Source organism: Dermacentor andersoni, chromosome 3, assembly GCF_023375885.2.
Source record: "Dermacentor andersoni chromosome 3, qqDerAnde1_hic_scaffold, whole genome shotgun sequence".
In the NCBI taxonomy this organism is placed as follows: domain Eukaryota; kingdom Metazoa; phylum Arthropoda; class Arachnida; order Ixodida; family Ixodidae; genus Dermacentor; species Dermacentor andersoni.
This window is the reverse complement of record NC_092816.1, coordinates 14,659,524-14,687,162: the sequence shown is the minus strand read 5'-3', so window position 1 is coordinate 14,687,162 and position 27,639 is coordinate 14,659,524. Positions and strand designations below refer to the sequence as shown.

At 47.3% G+C, this 27,639-nt stretch overlaps 1 protein-coding gene across 1 annotated transcript in view; it reads right to left on the bottom strand.

The window, feature by feature from the left end:
• The window catches only part of LOC126520892 (scoloptoxin SSD14-like), a 97,628-nt gene that overhangs the window by 18,140 nt on the left and 51,849 nt on the right, over positions 1–27,639 (bottom strand). Inside the window, exons 3-8 of the mRNA XM_050169693.2 lie at positions 27,322–27,543; positions 22,188–22,310; positions 10,562–10,659; positions 3,863–4,055; positions 1,383–1,549; positions 110–381 (exon numbers count right to left, since the gene is read on the bottom strand). Of these exons, the coding sequence (XP_050025650.1) occupies positions 110–381; positions 1,383–1,549; positions 3,863–4,055; positions 10,562–10,659; positions 22,188–22,310; positions 27,322–27,543 (1,075 nt within the window). The remainder of the gene's footprint in view (positions 1–109; positions 382–1,382; positions 1,550–3,862; positions 4,056–10,561; positions 10,660–22,187; positions 22,311–27,321; positions 27,544–27,639) is intronic.

The window sequence follows — 27,639 nt, the reverse complement described above, 5'->3', positions numbered from 1 at the left end:
AGGAATTAGGTTGGGTTGGGTTGGGCATCGCAGGCTGCGATAAACCTACGGTACGTGTCCGGCTGGACGAGCGGGCCGAGACTGCGCGCGTGCTGCAATTGACGCATACCTGGGCACCTTCGTAGTAGGCGACCGTGGCGTCCAGCCGGCGGCCCAGGCTCTGCTTGAACACCTCGACGAGCGTGCGGAACTGCGCGGGCAGCTCCTGTGCGCGCATCAGAGGGCCCAGGGTGCGCAGCAGGGATCCGGCCATGGCCAAGGCGGGCCCTCCGCTGGGCGCGGCCGAAGTGAGCAGCCACGAGCCGCTGCCGCACGACACGTTCGCGGCGCCGTACTCGTGAGCCTCGTACGAAGCCAGGTCGTCGGCGGTCAGCAAGCCTCCTGTGACCACGAACAATTGTCACAGAGTGCTGTACAGCCGTTTTGGAGGCATGCTAAACATGGAGTTTGGTTCTACGAGTAAATCAAAGTTCTGAAACAGCGAAACTCTCACTGGAACAGGAGGGTCGGTGTACCAGAACAGACGCAAAAATGAAAGACTGCTATACTGATACCATAGCTTTTGTTTGAGCTAGTTGGTCAGGCATACTAGTGTAAGTATTAAGGCGCGAAGAAACGGAGACGAACAGACGCACAAAAACAGGGCGACCGCCAACTACGGTTTCTGTTGTGCCACTGGTGACGTCAGTGCGCATGCTGCTGTCTTCCTGAAGGAATAAAATCAGTTGAGGATTGTCCTGCTTATGTGTCCCTTCGTCTCCATTCTTTTCACGCCTTAAGACATACCGGTACTGACACTGCCTTTAAGTTCGCACACCTGCTCGTTGTGACTTGATGGATTTTGACAGCGTCTACTCTTGTCTAGTTAAATCTATAGAAAGATAAAGAACGATTATAAAATGCATTCTAATGGAACCAAAAACTAAAACGAGCAAGTTTCGAGAACTTTTCCTGCTCCAGAATGACCCGAATACAGTAAAATACTTTGAGGTCCTGGACCCCGCGGTAACGCTATATACCTTAATTCTGCCTGGGCGAGGTCTCTATTTTGATAGTTTGCAAGTAGCGTCACCACACCGCAGTACTGTAACGCGATCTGGCGCAGTCCATTGTGCTCTCTATGCATCACATCGCAGAGTACTGCGGTCCTATTTGTTCCGTTTAAACGAAGTGCAAATAAGTATAACGAACCACTTGGTCTGCTTGTCACTTGAACTTTGTTCAGAAAGACGCGTTCTTAATTTTACTGTTTGCTGCGAGCTATGCCGGCAGCAGTTTAATAAATGCGCAAGGACGTAAGGAAATAAATGCGTTGTTTCCGGCAGCCTATATTTGACAGCTAACCACGTTTGCCGACAGACACATCCAAATGGAGACGGCACCTGCGGCTGCGATGTCCCGCAGCACAAGCTTGGAGATGACGCCTGCGTAGAACTCCTTGGCACCCAGTTTGGCCACGCGGCGCAGCGTCTCGGACAGCGACGGTCGCTTCAGAGTCTCTCCTTCACGCAGCAGCTCGTCCTTACTTCCTTCGCGCACGAACTCCACCCTGGGCACATTGCATTGATGACACTGCAGCCACCTGGTTTGTGCTAAATATGACCGAATGAATGATTATGTAAACTAGAGTCAATGCACACTTTCATTACACAAGCGTGGTGAATAACAACAGCTGTTGTTAAATTGTGAAATAAAGAATAAAAGTATTGCCCATATAACTAGATTGCGACGACTTTCTAGGAGATCGCGACTTTTCCAAGAGCCCTTACTACGATTACCCAAGTCTGAAAATTTCTCGCTGGAAGGCCATGGTGTACGCCTATGCGAGCGGTGATACAATTCCACAACGCGCTTTTCCTGGTTTCGTACGCTACAGTCTGCCTGTGCTGGGTGAGACCTGCAGGACAAACATTCGCGCCCTCAAACTGAAAACCTGCCTTCCCAGGTGTGTATCCAAGGCGGCAACTGTGGCTGCATGCGACGCACGAGCACCCAATCTCAACGTATATTGCCTAATATCTCACTCAATTTACTGTGGATAAGCCACGTTGAGTGCTCAGTGGTATTACCATGCACCGTCCACCGTGCAGCTTTACCGCCGAACATCATGCCTGCAACAAGACAACCATTACTTTTGTGCTGCCTACATCCACTCCAAGCCTTCACCTCCCCACTTTTCCCTTCATTAAATCTTCTTCTCTCTCTCTTCAATGCGCACCATTCTGGCATCAAAAAAGGGTTGTCACTTTTAGCCCTCCAACAGGCCACGCTACTATTACTGCGTGAAAAGCACAGTGGACGACTTCATGTTCAATACAATACACTATATATATATATATATATATATATATATATATAGCAGCCAAGGAGAGAGGACGCTAGGCAAAAAGATGCGTTGTTGCAGCTTGAGAGCCACTCTGCGCCCTCTGCCGCGGTGTATAGCCCAGCAGCTGATCACAACAGTGGAAGAGCGCACTCACAAACACAAAAGAAATACAGCCACAAAATATCTACATCTGACATTCGCATGAAGTTACGCATCTACTATCACTGGACGTTATTGGACAAAAACTCCACATATTCTATGCACAGGAAACTCATTTACAATCAACCGAGATACAATGCAAGTAAAATGACACACAGTGTTGCTGTTAAGGGACGCCGGATTTGGGTAGGAGTTCGTGCATACAGCATAAAATAAAGGAACAAGTAGAAAGAGACACACCTTGCGGTAGCGCTAATATAATATAATATCAAGATTGGTAATGGTGCAATTGCAAAAGCGGTAACAGGGAAATCTTTTCAAGAGCGGTTTTTTGTATAATTCATTTTTCCTTAAGCGGAAACAGTGCTCGTATTTGTAAAAAAAAAAAAAAAAAACGAGAGAATTTCATCTGTTTTCTATTTTCTTTGCTAAAGTATACGAAGAGCCAGCTCTTTGCAGGTGTCACTTCAGCTTGGCACAGGATGCCTTGGACCATGCTATGCATAATGTTCGCGTGTGCTCGAAGGTACGACTTAGGCCCCTCAATGAGCGGGCTCGAGTCCTGCCCGGGCGCGCCGAAAGACGCTTCAGGCGGCCTAGCTCAGACGGCTCCAGAGGCAGGTTGACAGGTATATATTCGAAGCGTTTGGTACAAAAAAGCGGGTGATAGGCATGCAAGCAGCCCATCGCTTTATCTTACCAAGAAACAGTGTTCCTATATGGATAATAACCTGCGCATCGATCTGTTCCGATAGCTTCTGTGTTAAAGCGGGGGGGAGGGGTAACAGAAACTAAGGTTACTTCTCTGTTTCAGATTCTGTTTCGAGGTTCTGTACATGCTTTAGCGTAGTGAAAATTCAGTTGAAGTGTGTCATGTGGGCTTCTTCTCTTTCCGCGTCTTTTTAGCGCTAGTTAACAATGTCCAAATTCGGGATTATGCACCAAGTAGCCCAGCTTACTTTTCTAATTCTTTATAAGGGATTCTGGCTTCTGGTCAGAAAAGAAAAAGCTCCTGACTTCAAAAGGGCACTAATTTCTTTGGCTGCCTTTGATACGCCTTAATGATATAGAAGCGTTTATTACACATTTTTATTCTTAAATATTGCTACCAGTGATAGACAAATACACTCGAATTTATACACGCTTACTTTAAGATTGTATTTAACCTTCTGTTGTCTGCTGTGATCCGCAAATGTGTAAACTCGACTCAGGCCTTTAGCCGCGCCTCCGTGACTGTTGTATACATACCTGCAGCATGCGCTTCAAAATGCTTAATGAACTTAATTTTTTTTTTCACGCAGAGTCACTCCATACTTGCTCAGCCTTTCTATAGCTGTATCGACCGAGGACCGTCAACGTGCTGCGGTCGTGCCCTACCTCAGGTCTGGGTGGTTCCAGAGGTCCCCGCTCTTTCCGGACAGGACGCGTCCCAGGGACTCGGTGACGTTGAAGCCCCGCTCGCAGAGGTCAGCCACCGGGTCCAGCTTGTAGTGCCAGGCAAGCCGCCCGAACCTCTTGTTGGCCAGCTCTAGTCCTGCCAGGGCTCCTGGCACTCCCAGCGTCTCCGCCTCTGCTCGCGACAATTACTGTCCCACTTATTTCTATCGCTTTTCTGCCTCGCAAGCGAGATTCGATATATCCGTCTCCAGATTGTTCCACGAAATTTACTTAAAAAGCTGAAACACGCATAGTAGATATAAGCACTTAACTATGATACAGAATCGTAATTTTCAAGAGTCCCAAACGATTAAAATCAAGCTTTATCAAAATCAGTTATGTTAGAGAATCTCGCAACGTTAAGAACTAAACTGCAGAGGCCATAATCTAACCGTGGCTTTACATGTAAACTCCAGATTGAAAACGACGTTGCGAAGGGCTCCTCAGACCCAGAGATAACATTACCTAACATTTTTGCACGATGCATGTAGTATATGGAGGACACCGTGCTGGTTCACGCAACTGGACTTCATCAACGATGCCGCTGCACGAAGCGTGAAACGTGTTGAAACGTGGCGGCAGTTGCTGTTGCAGCGTATACCGCACCATCTGTCGTCCCACTTAGCCACCGTGTTTATACCGCGTGTTTCGCCGCATACATTAAGTAATTTTTAAAAATCACATGTGCCGGATAGTACAATTCTAATCCTTGAGGTGTATTGCTCCGACAAGTGGACATTATCTTCACGAGAAATCGAGATGCATAGTCAGCTAATTAATAAAAATTCACTAATAAAGTTTTTATCTAACTACCTTACGGCACATATTGCAATTTATGAAATTGTAGCCAAGGAGATCGCAAGGCGGTTTCAAGTGTAACCAATTCTCGGGATGAGGCCAGTTTGGGGATATTATTTTCAGAACTTCGCGAAGAAATACATTTGCGGTCAGTTTACTTTCGTGCTTTAACGCATAAAACGGTGTTTTGTTTAAAAAATAGGTGACACGGCAGCGCATTTTTGCTGCAAGTTTGATGTATGTATCATATTGTCAATATGATGTCATTCACAGAATAATTTTCAAGTGGATATTTCTTTCAGGCTCATGGACTACAATTTGTGAATTGCAATACGTGCCGTAAGGTAACTAGTTAAAAATTTTAGTGACATTTTCTTAAACAGTCTATTACATGCTGTTCGATTTCTCGTTCGAGTAATGCCCGCCTCTTCGAGAAGATCCGCTGAAGGACTAAAACTGTGCTATATCCCACAGGCGATTTTCAAAAATTACGTAAAGCGTTCGCAGAAACACTTGGTATACGTTGCTGAGGAAGAGCGCTTGCGGTAGCGCCAGCGACAGGAGCAGCGCACGCCAAGTGGAGCGCTCTTCCCCGTAGCTGCTGAACGCTGTTAGATACGGGACCTTTTCCTGAGCCTCCTTCGAGTTCACCAGACCCCATCGAATCTCACCACAGCTAATTAAGGAGCGCAGAAGCACATCTATCGACCCCGTTCCCGAGGCGCGGCACGTGCAAACGAGTTGGCGTCCCCCACCTCGTGCGCCGCAGGTGGAGCTATTCACTGCTTGACTTTTCCCGAAAGTGTAGCCGGAGCCTGGCACGGTTCCAGGTAACGCAGGTCCCGAGAAAAGCTGATTTGCAGCACTGAAACGTCGCCCCCTTCCGCCTATTGTGACGGCGGTTGCAAGCCAGCAAGGCAATACCGCAGAGAGAAGTAAGCCCTCGGACAATTGGAGCCCAAGGAGCGACCCTCTGCGCCGGGTGTGACACAATCGCACGGGCGCCTACCATTGGCCGAAAATGACGACACCTGAGCGGGCTCGCCGATTGGCCGAAAATGGCGTCACCTGAGCGGGCTCGCCGATTGGCCGAACGTGACGTGACTTCGAGACACCGAAGGGCTTAAAAGCCAGAGACCGGGAGCAGCAAGGGAGCCTTCCTTCATTCATCTCTTTCGAGCTCCTTGCCACGGGCCGCAGCGTCCGAGTTGCTGCCGGTCCGTAATGACTTTATGACTGTTTGTACTCTCACTGTAAATAATGTAAATAAACCTCCTGTTTTCATCTCAAAGTCCTCCTCAATTTCGGCCAACTCCCGCACTCAACGGCAAGGTCCAAAATCTGGGGGACAGCAATTGGGATTGTCCTCCAGATCCAACAACGCGCGCAGTTGAGGCGGGAGGACCTTGATGCGCGCTCTCTTTCCCCGCGCCTCAGTGTCGGGTGTCATCACGTGATCTGCTGACGTTACGAGACGCGGCACAGTGAAATGGTAAAGGAAGTGGCAGCAAGGAACCGTTCGCATGCGAAAGGCGGCTGCGTGACGTCATACTGCCTCTAGTTCATCTAACGCCCCTCGTGTTAGCGAGAGAGAGAGAAACTTTTATTGACAAACGGTTTACGTGCAGTGGTCGGAGACCCTTTAGTCCAAGGCTTGACCTGTCTTATGAAGGACTGTTGTCCCGCCAGGTCTGAGCTGGTTAGCTGTGCCTCCCATTGCTCCATTGTGTGGTGTGTTTTATCAAACGGGTGTGATTCACAATCCCAAGTAATGTGTTGTAGTGTTGGTATGCACCCGCACCACGGGCAGTCGAGCCTGTAGCGAGTGGGGAACATGGCATTCTGTAATTTAAGGTGGGGGAATACCCCAGTCTGAATTTTGCGCCAGCTGGCGGCTTCCTCTCCACTGAGTTGTGGGTGAGGGGGAGGGTATTTTTTCTAGTTGCACGCTGATGAGCGAGAATCTCCCGGGCATTCGTTGGATTGGGGTCATTACAGTGGCTACCTGGGACCGTCCCAGTCGAGTCGGCCCGGTTAATAATACCTCGGGCTAGCGAATCGGCCAGTTTGTTCCCCTCAAGGCCTGTATGACCTGGACACCATAGGATCCGCTGATGATGGGCGAATTTCGTCGGTATTATTGAGTGACATGTTTTGGTCACGTGGCCCCTGAGAAAAAGGCGACATGCTTCTTGTGAGTCTGTTATTATGGTGACGCTCTTTTGCATGCGTTCCGCGTGAGCGAGGGCCATTGCCACGGCGAAAGTTTCGGCAGCCGCCGGAGTACCTGCCTTGACGGATGCCGTAAATTGTTGCTGTGCTTTCGTGTCGACGATTGCCACTGCGTACTTCCTTATGTTCTTTTGGGCATCACTGGCGTTCGAGTGTACGTTCGAATACGCTGCTGCGTCCGTGTATATTGTGTTGGACGTGGGATTATTTTCATACATTGTTCTAGTATGTTGTGCGCGTGCTTTTCGCCTTGCTTTATTGTATTCAGGGTGCATGCATATTTACTCCGACTCATACTGTTAATAAAACTAGCCTAATATTCCAACACCTCGCTATCGCTGTCGGTGCTTCCCCATTCAGGCGAAGCTGCGAGGTTTGAGCCCGTGCCCGGCGCCCCGTAAAAAAAGGGGGCATCGCACGCGCCGGCGGCCATGGAGGCAGCCGGCGCTGGTCCAGAAATAAGAAATACCCGCTATCTATTCAGTTATAGGATGCAGGTTTCGACGAATCCGTGCACGGCATGGCGCGCGTGATAGAGGTGCAGCGCTCCATGGCACCGAAGACACGTGTCCCTCTCAATCCCTGGTTCCTCGGAGCATCGTAAGTTCCACAGTGGCGTCAAATGCGCGGCCCTGCAACGGTTCTGGTGAAAGACGCTGAACGCTTGATGTTTTTATTGCGACAGCAATTATGTGGAGACTACAGCTGCATTTTACCGTCGGCGTCGCCGTCGCCGTGAAAAAAAATTATGGGGTTTTACGTGCCAAAACCATGTCCGCTTGTCCTCCGTACAGAGTGCAGGCTAGTGGAGGCAACCGCGGCGTCTGTAACGGCGTTGGCCACGCGAATCGCGGACGCTGCAGTAGACGCCTTGGGCGGACGCCGTACGGACGCGTTGCCAGCGCTCGTGTGTCTTGAAAGCAATCTGCGACGTGGCCAAAGTTGTGCGCCCGCGCGGGCCTCATCTTCAAAGCGATCTGCGATGTTTGCAGAGTGCGCGTAGTGCCGGTAACTTCGAATGCGCTGTGCTTTCCACGTTTCGTACGCGTTGAAGCGACATGCACGGCGGTCAATTGGCTCACGGCTGCTGCCGCGAAGAAGTAAGGAAAGCCTTGGGAGCTATGCAAAGGGGGAAGGCAGCTGGGGAGGATCAGGTAACAGCAGATTTGTTGAAGGACGGTGGGCAGATTGTTCTAGAAAAACTGGCCACCCTGTATACACAATGCCTCATGACCTCGAGCGTACCGGAATCTTGGAAGAACGCTAACATAATCCTAATCCATAAGAAAGGGGACGCCAAAGACTTGAAAAATTATAGACCGATCAGCTTACTGTCCGTTGCCTACAAAGTATTTACTAAGGTAATTGCAAATAGAATCATGAACACCTTAGACTTCCGTCAACCAAAGGACCAGGCAGGATTCCGTAAAGGCTACTCAACAATAGATCATATTCACACTATCAATCAGGTGATAGAGAAATGTGCGGAATATAACCAACCATTATATGTAGCTTTCATTGATTATGAGAAAGCGTTTGATTCAGTCGAAACCTCAGCAGTCATGGAGGCATTGCGGAATCAGGGTGTAGACGAGCCGTACGTAAAAATACTGAAAGGTATCTATAGCGGCTCCACAGCCACTGTAGTCCTCCATAAAGAAAGCAACAAAATCCCTATAAAGAAAGGCGTCAGGCAGGGAGATACGATCTCTCCAATGCTATTCACAGCATGTTTACAGGAGGTATTCAGAGACCTGGATTGGGAAGAATTGGGGAGAAGAGTAAATGGAGAATACCTTAGTAACTTGCGCTTCGCTGATGATATTGCCTTGCTTAGTAACTCAGGGGACCAACTGCAATGCATGCTCACTGACCTGGAGAGGCAGAGCAGAAGGGTGGGACTAAAAATTAATCTGGAGAAAACTAAAGTAATGTTTAACAGTCTCGGAAGGGAACCGCAGTTTACGATAGGTAGCGATGCACTGGAAGTGGTAAGGGAATACATCTACTTAGGACAGGTAGTGACTGCTGATCCGGATCATGAGAGTGAAATAATCAGAAGAATAAGAATGGGCTGGGGTGCGTTTGGCAGGCATTCTGAGATCATGAACAGCAGGTTGCCATTATCCCTCAAGAGAAAAGTTTATAACAGCTGTGTCTTACCAGTACTCACGTACGGGGCAGAAACCTGGAGGCTTACGAAAAGGGTTCTACTTAAATTGAGGACGACGCAACGGGCTATGGAAAGAAGAATGATAGGTGTAACATTAAGGGATTAGAAAAGAACAGATTGGGTGAGGGAACAAACGCGCGTTAATGACATCTTAGTTGAAATCAAGAAAAAGAAATGGGCATGGGCAGGACATGTAATGAGGAGGGAAGATAACCGATGGTCATTAAGGGCTACGGACTGGATTCCGAGGGAAGGGAAGCGTAGCAGGGGGCGACAGAAAGTTAGGTGGGCAGATGAGATTAAGAAGTTTGGAGGGTCAACATGGCCACAATTAGCACATGACCGGGGCAGTTGGAGAAGTATGGGAGAGGCCTTTGCCCTGCAGTGGGCGTAACCAGGCTGATGATGATGATGATGATGATGATGATGATGATGATGATGGTGCCGCGATTCCTAGCTTCGGCGTTTTCAAAGACAGTCTCCGCTGTGATCAAGTGATGTGTAGTCATATTTACCTGTGCACGCGTGACAACGTGCTGGTTAATTTAGTTAAAACACGTTGACGGGCTAGTTGGTCTGAATCCATGATAGAACGTGTATGCGCGACTGAACAAGGACGTAAAGAAACAGACGCACAATGACAGCGCTGTCTCCATGTGTCTGTTTCTTTCTACGTCCTCGTTGAGTTACGCTTACATATTCTATCATTGTTAATTATGTTATTAAGCGAATGTTTACGAGTTTATACGGCCGCTAAAACTACTATCCTTACTTCGTACAGCTATTTACTAATTTGCTATCGCAATCGGTGCTACGCCTTTCCGGCGGAACTGCGAATTTTTGTCAAGTGCTGGTGCATGCCCTCATCGCTTCATCTACAATGCAACTTTAGTAACAACACGGTGCTTTTCCCTTAAACTGAACCAAGAGTGTTCCCGAGGACTTCAGACAAGCAGCCTGTAGAGTAAATTTTTTCATGCATAATTTTATTCCATTAAGCATTTCCATCGGTAAGATAATGAGTGCACAAACCACGAATACCTGCAGTTTTTTTCTTGTTTGGTTTTGATTCTTTGCTCTTTAATTTGTTTCTTCGTACCTTTGTCACATCGACGTCCTGATATTTCGTATCCCGTACGCAAATTTATGCAATTCGTGTTTTGCCACTAAGTCGTTTCCTTTTTTGTGCCTGCCGCTGCGCTTACAGCTGCCCGTTATAGGCCGTGCGCAATGCATAGAAACTGAAGTCGCCATTCATCGGCCCCAGACTGTAATTGTGTGCGTCAACGCTGCTCGTTAAGCGGCGTTGTGAGCTCACCGCAAGAGCACGCGCGCAGCACATGTCTATTGCGCATTTTGGCCAGATCGAGTCAGCTCTGAGATGCGCTTGCGGCAGTTGATACGTGGGTCAAAGCACAGAAAGTGAAAGGCACAACCTTTCCAACCGCTGCTTTGCTTCTTCTGGAACTCTTCCGCGGAGAAGTTCTTGGGGGAGGAAGACAGCGCGTCGATCACGTGAGCCTGCCTGGTGGTCCTACATGGAGAACAAAGTTCATTCGCTTTTCGGCAGATGGTTGCGAACCTCAAAAAAAAAAAATTATTCAAGAGGATGTCATAGGCAGATTAAGTATGTCTTATGAGCCTGCACACAACGAAATTCACTGGTTAGATAAACTAGAACTGACGTGCACACTGCGCAATTATTATTTAATTGTTTGATTGATTGATTCATGTGGTTGGTTTATTCATGTGGTAAGTGCGGCGCGAACCTGTAACGGCCCCTGAAAACGACGCGGAACCACCACCCACCACTGCAGCTGTCAAGGACAATGCTCCAAGCTGAATCGGCCAATCCGGGAGTCAGTGCCCTACCGAGACGAACCGCAGCGCCGTTGCTTAATTACGAGGCATAGTGATGTTTTACGGTGTTGTTGATGAGCACAAAGCACTTTCTGATAATTTAGATTGCATTTTGACAGTTTAGGCTTTCTTTCTGTCTCTCTTTTGTAAGGTGTACAGGTCAATCGCAGAGACAGTGCAGTGCCGGTATATGAACAAATAAACTGGATTCAATGTAATTGGTATTACACTTAAATATAGTACTCGTTATAGAACCCCAGATTTAAGTTAAGCGCTCTCATTCCTCACACTAATAAATATATGAAGCCAAAAGACAGTGAAGCAAATGAAACCGAAGGAAAATTAATGTATTTATTGGAATTTAGAATTGATTAGAAAAGACGGTCAAAATTTCCAATATGCTTCAAATCACGTTCTTTCTTTTAGCGTTGGGGATCCGGCTACCGCTGCAGCAAGTTATCTCTTATTATGCTTTCATTTTTCTTTTACTTATTAAGAATGTGAAGGGAGTAGTAGTAGTAGTAGTAGGAAATAAAGAGAGAAGGCAGGGACGTTAACCAGAAATGCGTCTGGTTGGCTACCCTACTTTGGGGGATGGGAAAGAGGGAATAGAAATATAAGGTAGGGAAAGGGAGGGGGAGGAAAGCCGCGGTGAGCTCGCGCATGCACGCGGAGGGCCTGAGCGACTCAAAGACGTTCACATAGGCATGTCGCGCTCAAGAAAGACAAAGGTGCCTTCATAACTTTGTGGGCCGACGAACGACGGTCTTCAAGGAGCACCTTCACAGACAACGGCCGATCATCCAGTCGTCGCAGTGCGATAGATAATGTCTGCCTTTCCAATTGAAATCGATGACAATGACACAATAAATGTTCGATGTTCTCTTCCACGCCGCAGACAATGTCAAGCTTATCGCTAAACTTATAGTCCTCACTGATAAGGAATTCTACATTTGAACTTAAAAAATCTTATTTTCTTTTGATTTCCTTATAAGTAAAGTAGTTCAACGGAACTTGATAAAACACGAGGCTGTACAATATGAAGAGTATAGTACACATTGAGCAGAGCAGAAATCATACGACAAGTTTGTTGTGTGGTAAATAGATAGACCGAAGGGCGGATGGCACTCGATTAAGTAAAATGTTGACAACGCGCAAGTCGTTGTGCTTTAACAAGAAGAAAGCAACAATCAGCTAAAAAAGTAGAAAGTTTAAGGCTTCTTGCTATTTTGGCGGATGAGGTTGAATACGACAACCTTGCATGAATCACACGTTTATCTTTTTTTTATCGATATGATATAAGGAGATGTCCACGCACAATTTAAGGTGCCGGTTACTACTTAGCTCTTGAATGGGTCTAGCCTATAACAAATAGGGTTCAAGATTACATATCAAATAACATTTTCATAAAGCACCAGAATTTTTCAAGTAACGTTTTCACGTAAGAAATACACGGTACATACGATATACAAGTTAAATGACTCCACCGTTCTGTAGAAGAAAGTCTCAAAAATACAAATGATACTGTCACCTAATAATACAGTCTCTAGTCAGTGGGTGGTGCATACATCATGTAAATACATTGTCACATATAGTCACGATAGAACAGTCAACATAACATTATCCACAAACACATAAATATATACAGAAACATTGAAATGAAAGGAACATTAAAAGCGTTAATAACGGCCTACAATGCTGCTGTCTTCGAGAAAAGCTTTTAATGTTTTTAAAGCGCTCTTCTGCAAGACTGTTGTTGGCCAAGGACCCGAAAATTTCTTTGAACAGAAAGGTCTGCCATCTAATGTAATTAAGGTCGATTTAAGTCGGCGTCTTGGTGTGTCGTGATGTGGGCAATCTAGAAGGAGGTGATGTATATTCTCATCTACAAATCTACAATCACACTCGGGGTTTCCGCACGGCCAATTCTATGTAAGAAATGTTTTGTGTAGGCAGTGCCTAGCCTTAATTGATAAATAAGGGTTTCCATATTTCTGTCTAATGACAATAGAAACTTGAATTCAATAAACGGGTCAATATGATACAAATCCTAGCTCTTTGAATTTCGGTCAAACCACGTATTTCAATACATGTTGAAAGACGTGGCCCTTATAATGCAGAGTAATTCAATATTTGATATTGGGAGCGGAACCACATCATGTTTGAGTTGTGCTTGCCGTGCTGCTTCATCGGCTGCTGCGTTGCCAGGAATGTTACAATGCCATGGTATCCACTAGTGGGAACGCTATTTTATGCTTGGCTTGGCTTGGCTTGCCTTTATGAGGTTTTGAAGTGGTTCGTATAATATACTATCACTTATTGTTTTTCCTTTTGTGCTGAAGAGCGATGTTAGAGCCGCCTGTAAATCGCTGAAGATTACCCATTATTGCGTACCTCTTACTGACGTTACAAATTTTATCGCACATAGGAGTGCTAATAGTTCAGCCGTTGTGGACGAAGCCACACGAGATAACATAAATGATTCTGGTTTATTGAGGAGCGGTGTAATGAATACTGAAGTTGAAGAGGTTGCTGTACTGGAGCCATTTGTATAGACGTGTCTGTATTCTGAATACCGCATATATATCTGGTAAAGTGTTAGTTGTTGAGCAGCTTGAACGAACACGTCTCTCTTTCTGAATATTCCGTCTACTGACAATTCAATTTCTGGAAGTGTAAGCATCCATGGAGGATATTCGACGTCTGAGTTCTAAAACTTATTTCTTGGCAATATATAGAGATTTTCTCGAATTTCTTTATAAACATAACCTTTATCTCGTTTCATTATGTCTAGAACCAATGGGTGGCTTTTATGCTGCGTTTAAAGACGGAAATAATGTCGGTGTGTTTATGTTCATGCTTTCTAACGAGCGTCTCAGAACACCTACTGAAGTAAGGCAACATTTGCGCACTCGACGCTGTTCACACTTCGTACAGGAACAAAGATCAGTCACTATGGTTCTAATGACCCATGTTCACGCAGCCATAACGCGTGAATGGAAATGTTCTTTTTTTTTGTTTCAGTGACGATGCGTTAATATGCAAGAATGTCGTTGCTTATCGTCTGTTATCAAAATATCGTTCTTCTTTCGTTCTATGACTGAATTCTCGTTTTATTTTGTGTATGGCGTGCATCGCTATGTGCACTGAAGGGGCTTTACCGTGTACGTGTGCGTTCTCAACCACGGTTCTCGCCGATGGAAGGTCGACGTATGTGAGTGGACCCAGTTTACGGTTATTATAGTCTTTACGAACCAACTGCTCTGCGGCACAGATTTACATATTTATGGAAGTAGAAACTGTTGTATTTGAATCTGTGACGTGAAGTTAATATTTTTATTAGTAAGCCCCATGGAATTACAAAAGATGCAGCATATCTTGGGATCTCTATATAGCGAAGCTTTGTGTGAGTGCATAAAACGTCGGGACACGAGTTTGTGATTATTGAATGTCCGCGCAAAGGGACACGTAAGGCTTTATCCAGGCACTGTAGAGATGCTATTGATGCAATGGCGCCGCCGCTGCCGCGGATGCGCGAAGGCCAGCTTTCTCGTTCTTTTTTTTCTTTCCCCCACACGGCAGGGGCCGCCACTGCCATGCCGCGGATGCGCGGAGGCGAGCGCCATCTGGTGGTCACAGCGGAATACGAGCAAGGCGCGCTTACTCCGCTGTGATTGGTTAGCCTATTTGGCAAAAGAACAGCCAGGCCGCAGCACCCACGATCACGAAACCGGGCGAGGTTCGCAAAGAAAAGCTTGGCTTTTAAGAGCTCCCATGACGTGCGTAACGCGAATGTTTAAGCGTTAGCTGCAGTGTGGGCTAGGCGTTTTCGCTCCCTAGCTTGCCGTATAGCTCGGCGGTCTGAAGCCCCTCGGTGCTGTCTCAATGACAATTTAATGTAAAAGATTCAGTGTAAAGGCTCGCCGGCTTTTAAGCATATACACTGGCGCAGCTGGGCGCGACGCGGCCACCGACTCACGAAAGGAAAAGCAAGGCGTGACCGCGCCACGGAACAACTTCTGCGATATACTGCAGCCTCAATCAGTCGGTTCCGCCGCCCATGATGCGAGGCTTTGGTGATGCGCACGGTCTCTAGATAAACAAGTTTCAAAATAGCGCCGTTCTTTTATCTAGCCGCCGTTCCCCTCTCATCCTGCAGGACCTGCTTCCGGCATTGCCCGTGCATGATTGGCTTAGTGCGCGGTCACGCGGCACTTTCACCAGCACATCCAAACATGTTGCAAGGTTTTTTTCACGCAGCGTGATTTACACCTCCATATGATTGAAGGAATATCTACTGCATAGAATACAGTTTCAGAGCGAGTATTGATGATAAGCACGACACTAACAACAACCTACTTTTTATAGCACCCGTGTTGAGAGGCTTGAAACCTTTGGGAACGCTAGTGGCGCTTCATATAAGATGAAGATTAGATGACGAGGGGAGCGGGAAAGAGAAATACCAGTAATACTATCTCTTGCAGGGAATCGTGACCGAACTATCCTCTCTCAATAGTGAAAGCGCCTTCTGGCGCGACACGAAACTGAGCAACGATCTAAGGAAGTATAATAACTATAATCGCAATCTATCACAAGCGTTACTGCGATATGGCGCGGCTTCCCGGTGGATACTATTGGGCTTTCCGCTCATATGATCGGTCATGAACATCAGGGCCTCGTGTGGAGCCTCCTCGTAACGCTGCGGCAGTTATCATTCCACCGTGTTTCCACCGAACACGTCGGCCGAAGACGCCGAGCGTAAAGCTGTAGCACCCAAGCGTGTCAACAAAGGAGTTTGAAAAGAAGCGCCGGCGCCGCGCGAAGTTGCGCGTATTGCACAAGACTTGGTGTTTCTGTGAGAGCGTTGAGGTTAATTGAGGAAGTTTTACGGGGCAGGAGCTACAAGTCCATAAAGCGCCAAAGCAATTAAAAACTAGTCACCGCAGGCTCCCAGCTCTCGACCTGACAGCTTTCAAGCAGCTTCGCATCTGCTCTGCGCAGTCGACTCTTCTCTCGTTTTCGCTCCTCGCGGCATGGTGCCCTCGTGCTTGCTCAGAGCTTTCTGCGGTGATTTGCAACAAAGCCGCCGTTATTCGTTTTGTTGGGCAATTGGGGGCAAGTTGCCTGAGCTGTCCAAGTTGAGCAAGGCGTCTGTCCGACATCAAGCATGAGCTTAAGTGATTTCCTGTTTGCTCGTCTTGACCAAATTTCAGAAGATACAATTTCTCCGTTTGTGTACACATTTTCCCAGCCTTCCGGCGCAACGGGAAATGCTTTTGTGCTCTCTCAGCGTTATCATCTGTTAGAAAAGCTAGGCGTGCACGCGCGAACACAAGAATAGGGAAACGGACAACACAAACACAGGCGTTTTGTTGTCCGTTTCCCTGTCACTCGGTATGCACCCTTTAACATGAAACGCTACCAACTAGCTCAACTTTCTCTCGTTGTAAGTTATCATTTGTGATGGAAGTGCAGGGAAAGCGCTGTTAGAATCTGGGTCGCAAGCCCCAAGGGTAGCGTTGGCCTGGCGGCCTGGGGCACAACTGGAAGCATCCGAAGGTCCCGGCAAAGCATGAGTCGACTGGTAACAGAACAACTTGTTTATTCTAACATCGCAAAAGAGCGGGCGGTCAGGTCGACCGAAGTGGAGAGACGGGAGAGCACGTTACTCAACAGAAGAAATCGGAGCCTCTCTCCCGGCGTCCGGGGGCAGCTGCTCTTATACTCTCGGAGTTGAGGGCAAGAGGAAGGCCTCGTGACGAGACCACGTGACGGCGGGGCACGGACGAGCTGAGAGACAAGTTGAGACGAGTGTAGTGACGCATCCGCCTTGCCGGCGCCGGACAGACCTCCTCGCTTCACACTTGGGAAGCTCCTCTCCCCGGCTGCCGCGCTTTGACAAGCGTGGGCACACACACACACACGCACACACGAAGACACGTGGCACTGAAACACGCCTGGACGCGCTTGGCGGGGAGGCTTCGCGGCAGCTCCGAACGGGCCAAAATGTCCGCCGCTTTGAACGAAGCCCCGGCGTCCGTTGCATCCGCGCCGGCTATACCGCGCGTCGTAGGCGAAACGTAACAGCACGGACACTGGCTGAAACTTGTTATTCAATTCCAAGAAGTTCTATTTTCATTGAAACCCGCTTATTCGTGAGTAATATTTTTTTTTTTTTTGTACCGTGCCACCAGTCTTCGAAAAATGTGGGTAGCGAACGCACTTCCGAGCCACAATATAAGCAAATCAATACACGCTGCTCTTTCTTGTGCAAGCTGGAAACCACAAGTGGGTATCTGAAATGATGCCCAAACGTCAGAACAGTGACTGGAGCGTGAGTCACTTAAAACGTGCCATAGGACAATGCGGCAAACAGTTTAAAGATAGCAGGATTACGGTTATTTTTATGAATATGCTCCTAGTGTGGTATAATTATAGAACCTTATAACGTGACACGCTATGCTTTGCGGTTATTAGTAGCGAAGAGACATTCAGATCTTGGAATCAAGGCCCGTATCTAGGGCTTAGCAGCGAAGAGCTTGAACAATTCTTAAATACAGTATAGTGGTCCCCCCCCCCCGTTTACAGACATGTACTCTATCCAGAAGTCATTCTTTCGACGGCCTGGTGGCTGGCATGAGAAAGCTTGCAGTAATGACTGATTATACATTAATGATCGAGATAATCGCTTTATTGCTAAAATTCTCTAGCCATCATAGGTACCCGTTGTGATGCTTAATATATTACCACACAATGACTGAAACTGGTTGCTGCTCAAGACATAACCACTTAGGAGGATCGCGGAGACAACAGCACAACTTTTGATATACCTGTCGCAGCAATCGTGTGACGAAGTGCATTGGCATTCCCTTTGCTGTTTCTCATAAAGCATCCATTATGCCCTGCACCACAAAACTATATGTTGAACAACAAGCATTTCACCGCTTATTTTGGGGACGGCTATCTCGGAAACGGTCGTAGTCTCTGGATTACTATTTTAGATGGACGCGCTTTGTTTCACTGACCAGCTTTATATGTATGAAATAGAACATATATTTTAATGAAAACAAATAATTTGAAAGGCTAATACTTAAACAATTGATAAATAGCTAGCAAATCATTTACACAGAATACTTATTGGTGTCCTAGAAGTCTCAGAAATATTTTTTATTATTTGGCGCATCAACCGACATACTGCGTTCCTTTATCGCGCACCCATTATCGAAAAGATTTGAATACGAACTGGCCACCACACTAAATAAGCTAGACAGGAATGATGTTAATGTTCTACCCATTCGGTCAATTATTCCTGCCACGTCTCATATCTGTAATTGTACATTGATCTTGTAACTGTTTTTGTAACTACCCAATGGTATTGCATGATTGGTTTTACAACTGTTAATTTGCTTGCACAATGGAACTATAATGCAAATCGTCGTGTCATCGCTGCTGCAGGGGTGGCTAGAGCTTAGTAAAACCATGCAGGCGCACATTTTTCCTCTGGCTGCCTATTTTCGCAGTAACGTCGTATTGTTTACAGCAAAAAAAAATCGATCGATCGATAGATTGATCGATTGATTGCTTGATTGATTGCTTGCTTGCTTGATTGATTGATCGATCGATCGATCGATCGATCTAATTGATATCCCAAACATGCAGAGTACAGTATACTGTCTACATGTGCTGTTATTTTTGGTCAGAAGAATTCATTTTACGAGACCTCAAGCGCGAACTGTGTGTTTAATTCGTTCACAGAGAGCACAAAAGAATCAATCTCATATACACCTGATCCACATCTTGAGTACCAGCTAGACCCTCAGGATCCACGACACATCGACACCCTCTTACACCGTATCTGCCTCGGAAGTGCTTACAAAAAGCACCTGTTATTTGGAATTAAGCGTGAGACTTCTACGTTATTTTCGTGCAGCCACGACGACGAGGATGCATACCTATTACTCCTGGACTGTACCCAGGCACATTACACTAGACAGTGCCTCAAACAAAAACTCCGTTTACTTGACTCATTTGAAAATTTTTCGTTTGCCAAAATGTTAGGCCCATGGCCATCAAATGTACTGCATCGCAAGGAAATGAAATTGTTTCAACGGTTCTTTAAGGACGCTGTATTTTGTGACTGATGTTGAGTCCAGTGCATCGTGTGTGCCTCATTCTTGCACCTGGAAATTGTGTGCCCCAGACATTCCCGGACTTTGTTACAACGAGAACTTCTTGATATAGACTTTTACTCTTAGTGCTGCTACATAAATTCTTCGGTTTTATTAAAGCGAAGCTTTCTTTGCCTGCTTTCCCGGGTTTCGCATGACTTTCTGGCTGCTTTGTGCAGTGTGCTGTTGGGTCGGTCGCTATCTCGGCGGATATATTTCTGGATATATATGCGAAGGTTATATGACATTAAAAGGGAAATGACTTATACCAACCTTGTCTGCTGGCCAAGCATGCAAATGATAATTATAGTAACTACCTATGAACTATTACATTAGGTTGATCTCTACATAAAACCATTACATATAATGTCGACTCACAGGCATCTCTAAAGCGCACCGATATGTTAATTGAATGATGAATTATATTTAACGGATTCTTTAATTTACTTTATTTCCATTGATTTAGCCACTAAGTATGTGCTTAAGACTGTTCTTGACCAATTCTCCAGAATGGGCATGTCCTACCGCGATTCCTACACAAGACCTGAACATTTCATGTCGCCTCAGAGATATAGCTAAAGCACATCGATTTGGGAATAGAGTGGTTAAATATATTTCAATTTTTTTTTACTTTCTTTTATTTAGCCATTTAGACATTTGATTTAGCCATTTGATTAGACAACAACTGACGAATCAAGCTCACCAGTAATACGGATAAACGTCACCGACATTTTCTCGACAAGAAACGAAGGACGGCGGATGTGCAGGCAGACATGGTGCATTTCTTGGTAGCAGTTGCCAGCTAGCTCTTTTTCTCTGTTGTCTTTGTGATCCTTGTTTATGCGTACAAATATATAGATAACAATAAAATGCGTTTTCCTCTGCGAGGTGCTGTGGTGAAGAGTTCCAGATTAATTGTGATTACCCGAAGTTATTTAATTTAAATTAACGCTTTAAGAAAAATTAAAGTGTCTATGCATCCATATTTATTTGCTCCAGTTTTCTTGATTTTACGATACAGATTGTATTCGTGGCTGCAAATGAAAACTTAAGCCACGTAGTCTTGAGCTGCTCAGGTTTAACAATTCGATTCAAGAACGTTGAACTCACATCGCGCTAATTTGTCAGAGTTTTACCGCGTAAAGGCTGCGGGTGCTTTGTATCCATTTCGACATCATGCTTTCTTCAAGTATCGGGCGTATTTGTCACGTATCTTCTTTTTGTGCACCATATGCATGCCATATTGTACAGACGTCCAAAGTATAGAGATTCATTGCGTAACGTCACAACGCTTCTGTCATGAGTCACTGAACAAACGAAACCAGCTGTCGTTACAACCGGTGGCTGTGGAGTGCTGTTGGACACTGCTTAATATCCAGCCGAACATTTCGTACCGAAGTATGGTCATTTTACCTTAAAATATAACTGTGACGTTTTCGCACAACTTGTACCGATGACGAGGCTTTTTTTACGCACACCTCTTTTATTCACGACCGATGAGGTGCGCATAGCGTCACGTAAATGCAATTGCGACCGCTGTCCGGATTGCAACCGCTGTCATGTATACGAAAGACACTAGCGCATATATATTTTGCGTGTGCCCAGAATACACGCAGAAGCGAGAGACTTTAGCCTATTTGACTATCAACGCATTCTCGCATGATCTTTTTTTAATCAAACTATAGTTCACTACACGAACTTTAAGTATAATGTCGGCTGATAGGTGTTGCTAAACCACACAGATGGATGGATGGATGAAAAAAACTTTATTGACGGTCCTGAGATACGAGAATATTGCGCAGTGGGCTGTTCCCACGTTCGGAAGTACAGGCCGAGCCTGGCCGCCGCATCGTGGGCTCTCTGAACTGCCCAGATTTGGTCCCCGTAGTCGGGATTTCGCAGTGAGATATACCATCTTGACTAGTATGCTTGATCTGTGCCTCGTAACGAGGGGCATCGCCAGAGGATATGTTGGCTGAATCGCCGCACTGAAGGCAGGTAATGCTACGAGTAGTATATGTGTCTGGATATATTGAGTGAAACAAAAATGGGTTGGGGTATATCCCCGTCTGCAAAAGTCTGGGGGTGATTGCGCTTTGGTCAGCTCCTTGTGTGGGAGCGGATAGACCCTCATACTAAGGTAAAGGTGTTGCGTGACCTCGTTGTACGTGGTGGGAGAATCTCTATTGTAGGGTGTCGTGGGCTGGGGGATTCTCCACACAGATCTCTCGGTGAAATGTGAAATAGCGCATGGTTTACAGCGCCTCCTTTGAATTTGTTGTATTTCCTATATTTCTCGTTCCGGATTCTTGGGCCACTGGGCACGTACCACTGGATATTAACCAATACTTGGCCAGTTCCCAAAAGTGAACCAAGGGGTATAGAAGCCTTACATGCATTTACTTGTGTGTAGTAGTTCTCTCTGCATACACCTGCTCACACCATTCTTCCCATGACAAGCGTCAAGCATCGGATATACATTATTTTTGTATTCTATAATGCTCGCACTCCGCCTGCAACACTGAGCTTGCAGGAATCCCGCCCCGTGCCCTTTCTATACGTATACGTGTAACACAGCATACACTTTGTAATACGGCTGTAATACGACCGATGGCGGTCGATCCGAATAAAGCTTGTTCTTGTTCGGGATCCCTGTTTCACTCGCCAATGGTAGGGGCAAGACATATCCGCTCCAAGCTTTCTGCGCCTTCTCGTCCCACTGCTTGCACTCTGGCCTGTATATACTTACAGCCCAATTCTCTCATTTTTTTCCGCCACTTACACTAACACAAACATTTCGTAAGGTGGGGCGGCTACATGGTATGTCCGCCCCCCCCCCCCTTCCCCCTGGCTACACCAATATCACAGATTGACCGAAAATACTAGAAATGTAGCCAACCTTGCTTTTCCGAGTATCAGCTGCAGTGCAAAGGACACGTGCAGTGCTGACAATGGAACCATGTGCAAAATAAATGATTGCGCGACAGGGCCGAAGCCATGCACTGTTGGTGAATATATGTGATCGGCGCGTTACCTGTTGTAGATGAGCATGACAAGTCCGCCGCCCAAGCTCCACGCCTGCGGCCTCAGCGCCACGTTGCACACACTCAGCGCAATGGCGGCATCCATGGCGTTGCCCCCTGTGTCCAGTAGGTCTCTGCGGCCAACATAAGCATCGATGCAAAGTACTCGCTACAATGCAAGGAAGCACACTGCATGCTCAATACTGCCAGCCGGCCTCCAACTTGGGATGAGGCCGGGCTCCCCCCCCCCCCCCCCTCCCGCTAGATCCGCTATCACTTTCCATTTTGTTAAAATTAAAGCTGTAATAAAATTAAAACAAATCGGCACATTAATTAAAATTCATTACATTTTTATTCGGCCGAAAAATTTTTTCTGAGTGGAGAACGTCGCCATATAAGGTTGAACATTCTTTTCACAATTTGCACCGAAGCAGTAGACCCAGACAGGGATGGCGTCGTTACCTGAGTCGTAGGTTTACTTACTATTACGATTACTTAATGCGATTGTCGTTCTTAGGATACTTCACGCACTTTCCGATGTCTCCAAGCGTTTTTCTAACAACTTGAATGACTGGGTAGTCTCCAATGGTCTGATGGATTGAGCGTTAGGCTGCTGTGCTGAGAGAACAGGCTTCGAAACAAGCTGCCGGACCAACTTGGCTCGCTGGGTGTGCCACCGGGTATGTGCCGCCCTTCAATGACAAACAGATATCCTTGAAAGCTTCTCTGGTGCCGGGTGGAATCGAGCCTGCGTCATATAGAGTGCTACCCACAAGCTTAGGGAATTAGGTCGTAAAAATAATCTGCTTACATTAACTCCTAATTTGCACGGTTTGCTTCGAAGTAGTCACCTTGAGCATGTATTCTTCGATCCCAGCGTTTCTCTTACGATTCCATGCATGCGTGCATGGAAGCCTTCAGGTGCGAATGCATTGAGGAGCTCCTGCGATTCTGACTGGATCTCTTCAGCTATGCTATACCGACTCCCATTCAGCCTCAGCTTAATTTTCGAGAACAAGAAAATGCCACAGGGGGCAAGGTCAGGTGAATTGGGCGGATGCGGAAGCACTGCGATGTGTTTGGAAGTCAGGAACTATAGAACAACGAGTGATGCGCGAGCGGACGTGTTGTCGTGGTGAAGAAGCTAGTTGTTCTTCTATTTCTCCAGACGTTTGCGTCAAATAATGTTCTCCTTTAAGCGCTTCAAACCTGACAGTAAAACTTACTATTGATGGCTTGTCCAGTATGTACAAATTTCTTGTGGATAATTCTGTCAAGTTCAAAGAAAACAATCAGCATGGCCTTCACATGGCCACGACGTATTTTCTTTTTCGGTCGTGGTAAATTGGGCGAGTTCAACTGCTAAGACTGGTGTTCGGTTTCAGGTGCATCGCCGTTAAGCCATGTTTAATCGCTGGTTATGACATTGACCTGAGGTCGTCTCTGACTCGTTGCATCAGTTCCGTGAAGACACGGTGGAGCTGCTGTTCGTCGCTGAGCAGTCATGGCACAAATTTGGCAGAAATGCATCTCATGTTCAAAACGTCCTATAAGATTCGTTGAACTGTGCCGTATGACTGTCCTAGAATATCACAAACATCCTATATAGTTAGCTTGTGATTTGCAAAGATATCCGCGCGAACTTCTGCTGTCGTTTCCGATGTCGTGCTTGTTTCGGGCGTCTACGACGCTCATCGTCATTAACAGACGTTTGGCCATCTTTGAAGCGTTTACACTTCATAAACGTCTTGTCTTTCGTCATGGCATCCAATCCAATACTGCGGCTTCCGCAGCAGTATTGTTCAAGTTGATAGAAAGCTTGATGCCGATTATTTGTTCTTTAAATTCTGTCATATTCGCTTACAAGAAATACACCGAATGAATAAAACACAGCGTTGAAAAACCACATTCAGCAAAATAATACTTCCTCCTAGCTGCCCGGCTGTCACCATACTATTACACAAGAAATATTGCTCGCCACATCTAGCATATTGGAGAGCGCATAACAACCAGCTCGCAGGAGCGAAAGAAATTTCCCGAACTGTTGGGTAGCACTTCGTAAACTCAGATATTCTTGTCTGAATTTCACACACGCGCCACGCGCGGTGGCGGCGCTAGGTGACGCTGCTAGTCCAGATGGAATCGCGAGAAAGCAGCCCGACAGCGTGCATGCCTCATACATGACGCGTCTCTGCCGGCGGCCACGACATCCACAGCCGCGTGGGCGATCTCATGTGCACCTCCGAGGGGGGTGGGGCAGGGTGGTGTGAGGTGGGGAGGGCTACGCTTGTCCGTGGCGTCAGCTGCTGAGGTCTGACCGCGGTACCAGCGTGTGTGACGGGGATCACTGCTCCTACAAGGGGCGATGGCGAGCGGCTACGAGTAAGGTTCGATGTCACGCTCCCTTGGGTGTTGTCACCGCTGACACTGGTGGCACGATTTCCCTGCAACGAAGGGCCGCTCTTGTCGTTGGTGGAACGAAAGCGTGGGAAGAAAAAATGTGTCGCGCAAGACGGACGGGGGGGTGACGATATACGATATGTCGCCAGAGAGAGAGAGAGAGAAAATAATGCAGAGAAAGGCAGGGAGGTTAACCAGAGGTAGTTCTTGTTGGCTACCCTGCGCAGGGGGAAGGTTGAGAGGTGTAAAAAGAGAAACAGAGTGGAAGGGGGAGATAGAAAGAAACGGAGACAAGCACGAACAAAGCGCGCTGGGTACAGAGCGGTAGGGGGCGGAATTCTTAGAGTCTGTTGTGAAGCCCCCTAGACCGCAAGAACCTTAATAGCGCGAGTAAGGCTTTCAACGCGGATGTTCTTTCGGAGCATTGGCCTAAAGCTTTTAGTTCTGAAAGTGGGCGATTGTCCAACTGGTCCAGTACTCTGCACATCACTTGTCTCTGAACGCTGTATCGCGGGCAGACACAGATAATATGTGCGAGCGTCTCGTCGATGTTACATGTGTCGCACGTGGGGCTGTTGGCCATTCCAATGAGGAAAGCATATGAGTTCGTAAAGGCAACGCCTAGCCACAGACGGCAGAGCATGGTCTGTTCACGTCGTGGTAACACAGGCGGGAGGTGCATCCGTATGTCCGGAGACAACTAACGCAACCGACACATGGTGAAAACATTTGAGTCCCACAGGGGCAAAGTACACTCACGGGACATCAATCGCAGCTCAGCCGCAGCGTCTGTTCGCGAAAGCGGAATGAAGACTCGTTGACCACTTTCATGTGCAGATCGGGCGGCTTCGTCGGCGTGGTCGTTCCCGCTGATGTTACAATGTCCTGGAAGCCACTGAAAGATTATGTTGTGTCCCTTGTCATGGCTTTGATGATATATGTGCCGAATTTCTGAGGCCAGTTGTTCATTGGGTCCGTGGCGCATTGGGCTTCGTATGCACTGAAGGGCTGCCTTGGAGTCACTAAAGACCGTCCATTGTTGCGGTGGCTTCTGCTTAATGAAATCAAGTGCAGCACGGAGCGCCGCGAGTTCTGCACCCGTCGATGTGGTCACACATGAAGTTCTTAATTTGATTTCCTCATATTTTGCCGGAATGATGACTGCAGCAGCAGAGCTGTTGAGTTTTACTGAACTATCTGTGTATACGTTGCCGGAATCTGTGCACGTTGTGAATGTGCGCCAAAGTTGCTTGTTTCAAAGCTTGTAATGGCGCTCCAACTTCCTTTCTGATTCCTGGAATTGTCAGTTGCACTTGCGGCCGGTGCAGACACCACAATGGACCTGACAATCGTGTAGCGGGCGTAAATTCTGATGGCAAGTAGGACGGATGTCTTACAATATTTCAGAGTATAGCGCGCGTAATCGGTATAGAAACAAAGTACTGCATAAGCGGAGGTCTGTCTGCGGCGACTGCTGTGAATTGCGCCCACGCGACACCCACGCGCTGTCTGACGCGATCTCCGGATTAGCGAGGCAGTCGCGTCACATTTCGCTCCGTTTGCAATGTGCCGCACGAGACAGATTGTCCGCGCCAGCTACGCTACTCACAGTGATCTGTTCCTAATACAAACCGTGTACCTATATAATCATAATACAAAATATTGACACGCGAAATGAAAACACGTATATAGCTGCGTTCAAATTTTGCATTAGAGAGTATAGTAATCATCCGTGATTTATTAACTACTTCACATATACTTGAAGGGGAAATATTGTCATCTACCAGAATGTAGCACAAAGCTACAAAGGGAATCCATACGGGTTTCTCAGAAAGAGCGATTCGCAGTTGAGGAAAAGTTCGTCCTGGTCCGAGACAAGAACCCCAGACCACCGCCTTTCCGCGGCGGTCGCTCTACCATTTGAGCTAACCAGGAGTCTAGTATGTCGCAGGCGCGAGGGCGAATTAATCGACAACTCGGAGCACAGGGACACAGAATATGGCGAATCACTTCTGCGGAATTCCTCTAGGTGGGTCAAGTATCATAGAAACACGTATCAGAGAAACCCGTATGGGTTTCCTTTGTAGCTTCGTGATACATTCGTGTGGATGACAATTTTTCCCTGTCATGATATTTCCTCCAGCTTGGGGGATTCCGCAGAAGTGATTTGCCATATTCACAGGCACTACGAGCCGGCCGGCCCACGGCAGCGCATCGCCCGCAGGGCACGACCTGTTCGGACAACCTCTGCAAACCCGGCACGGCCCCGAGGCACGCGCGTGCACTTGGCTCGCAGGTGGCGGACGGGGTCCGTAATTTTCTCTATTCTTTCATCTCGCGAGTACTGCTATTTATGCGTTCGCAACAGTTGTCAATGCAAAAACAACAGTGCCCGGGGCGACTATACGTGGTGGGTTTCAGCCATAATCTGTCAGCCTAGCAAGACCATTGCAATGTAAGGATTCCTTTCGATCGATTCTATTCCTTTTCTATCGCTCACCTCTCACGGCCGATCGATCCCGGTGATCACGTGGGAAGAGCACCACACGGACAACTGAACAACCACGGCAAGTAATATTATTAGAATATAATCGTTACTAATCCCGGCCCTGAGCGTGCTGGCGCGGTCCTGCCGCTCCGCTCGGGCGTCAAGAAGGAGCGCTGCGCGTGCATGCCCGCTCGGCTACCGCGCTTCCCAGTGTTCGCCGTACGTGTACGCAGCCAGAGACGAAGCCGTATACGCACCGGGCGAGCTGCCTGCAGGGTGGGTCGTCCCACGCGAGCACCATGGGCGGCGCTTGGACGCGCACCAGCGGCGTGGGTCCCTCGGGGATGGTGGTGTTGTAGAAGGCGAGCCGCAGCTTCTCCGCCTGCGGAAGCATGCGGCTCAGAGCGAAGTACAGCCCGATTGCCGACACCGCCAGGTACACCAGGATGATGATGAGGTCGCTCCACCGGAACACGAACCTGCGTCGCACAGACTTCACTGCAGCACTGGCCGAGACTGACGTTCGGTTCAGGCGCCGCTAAGAATATCAAACTAGAACGTGTAAGAATGAAAAG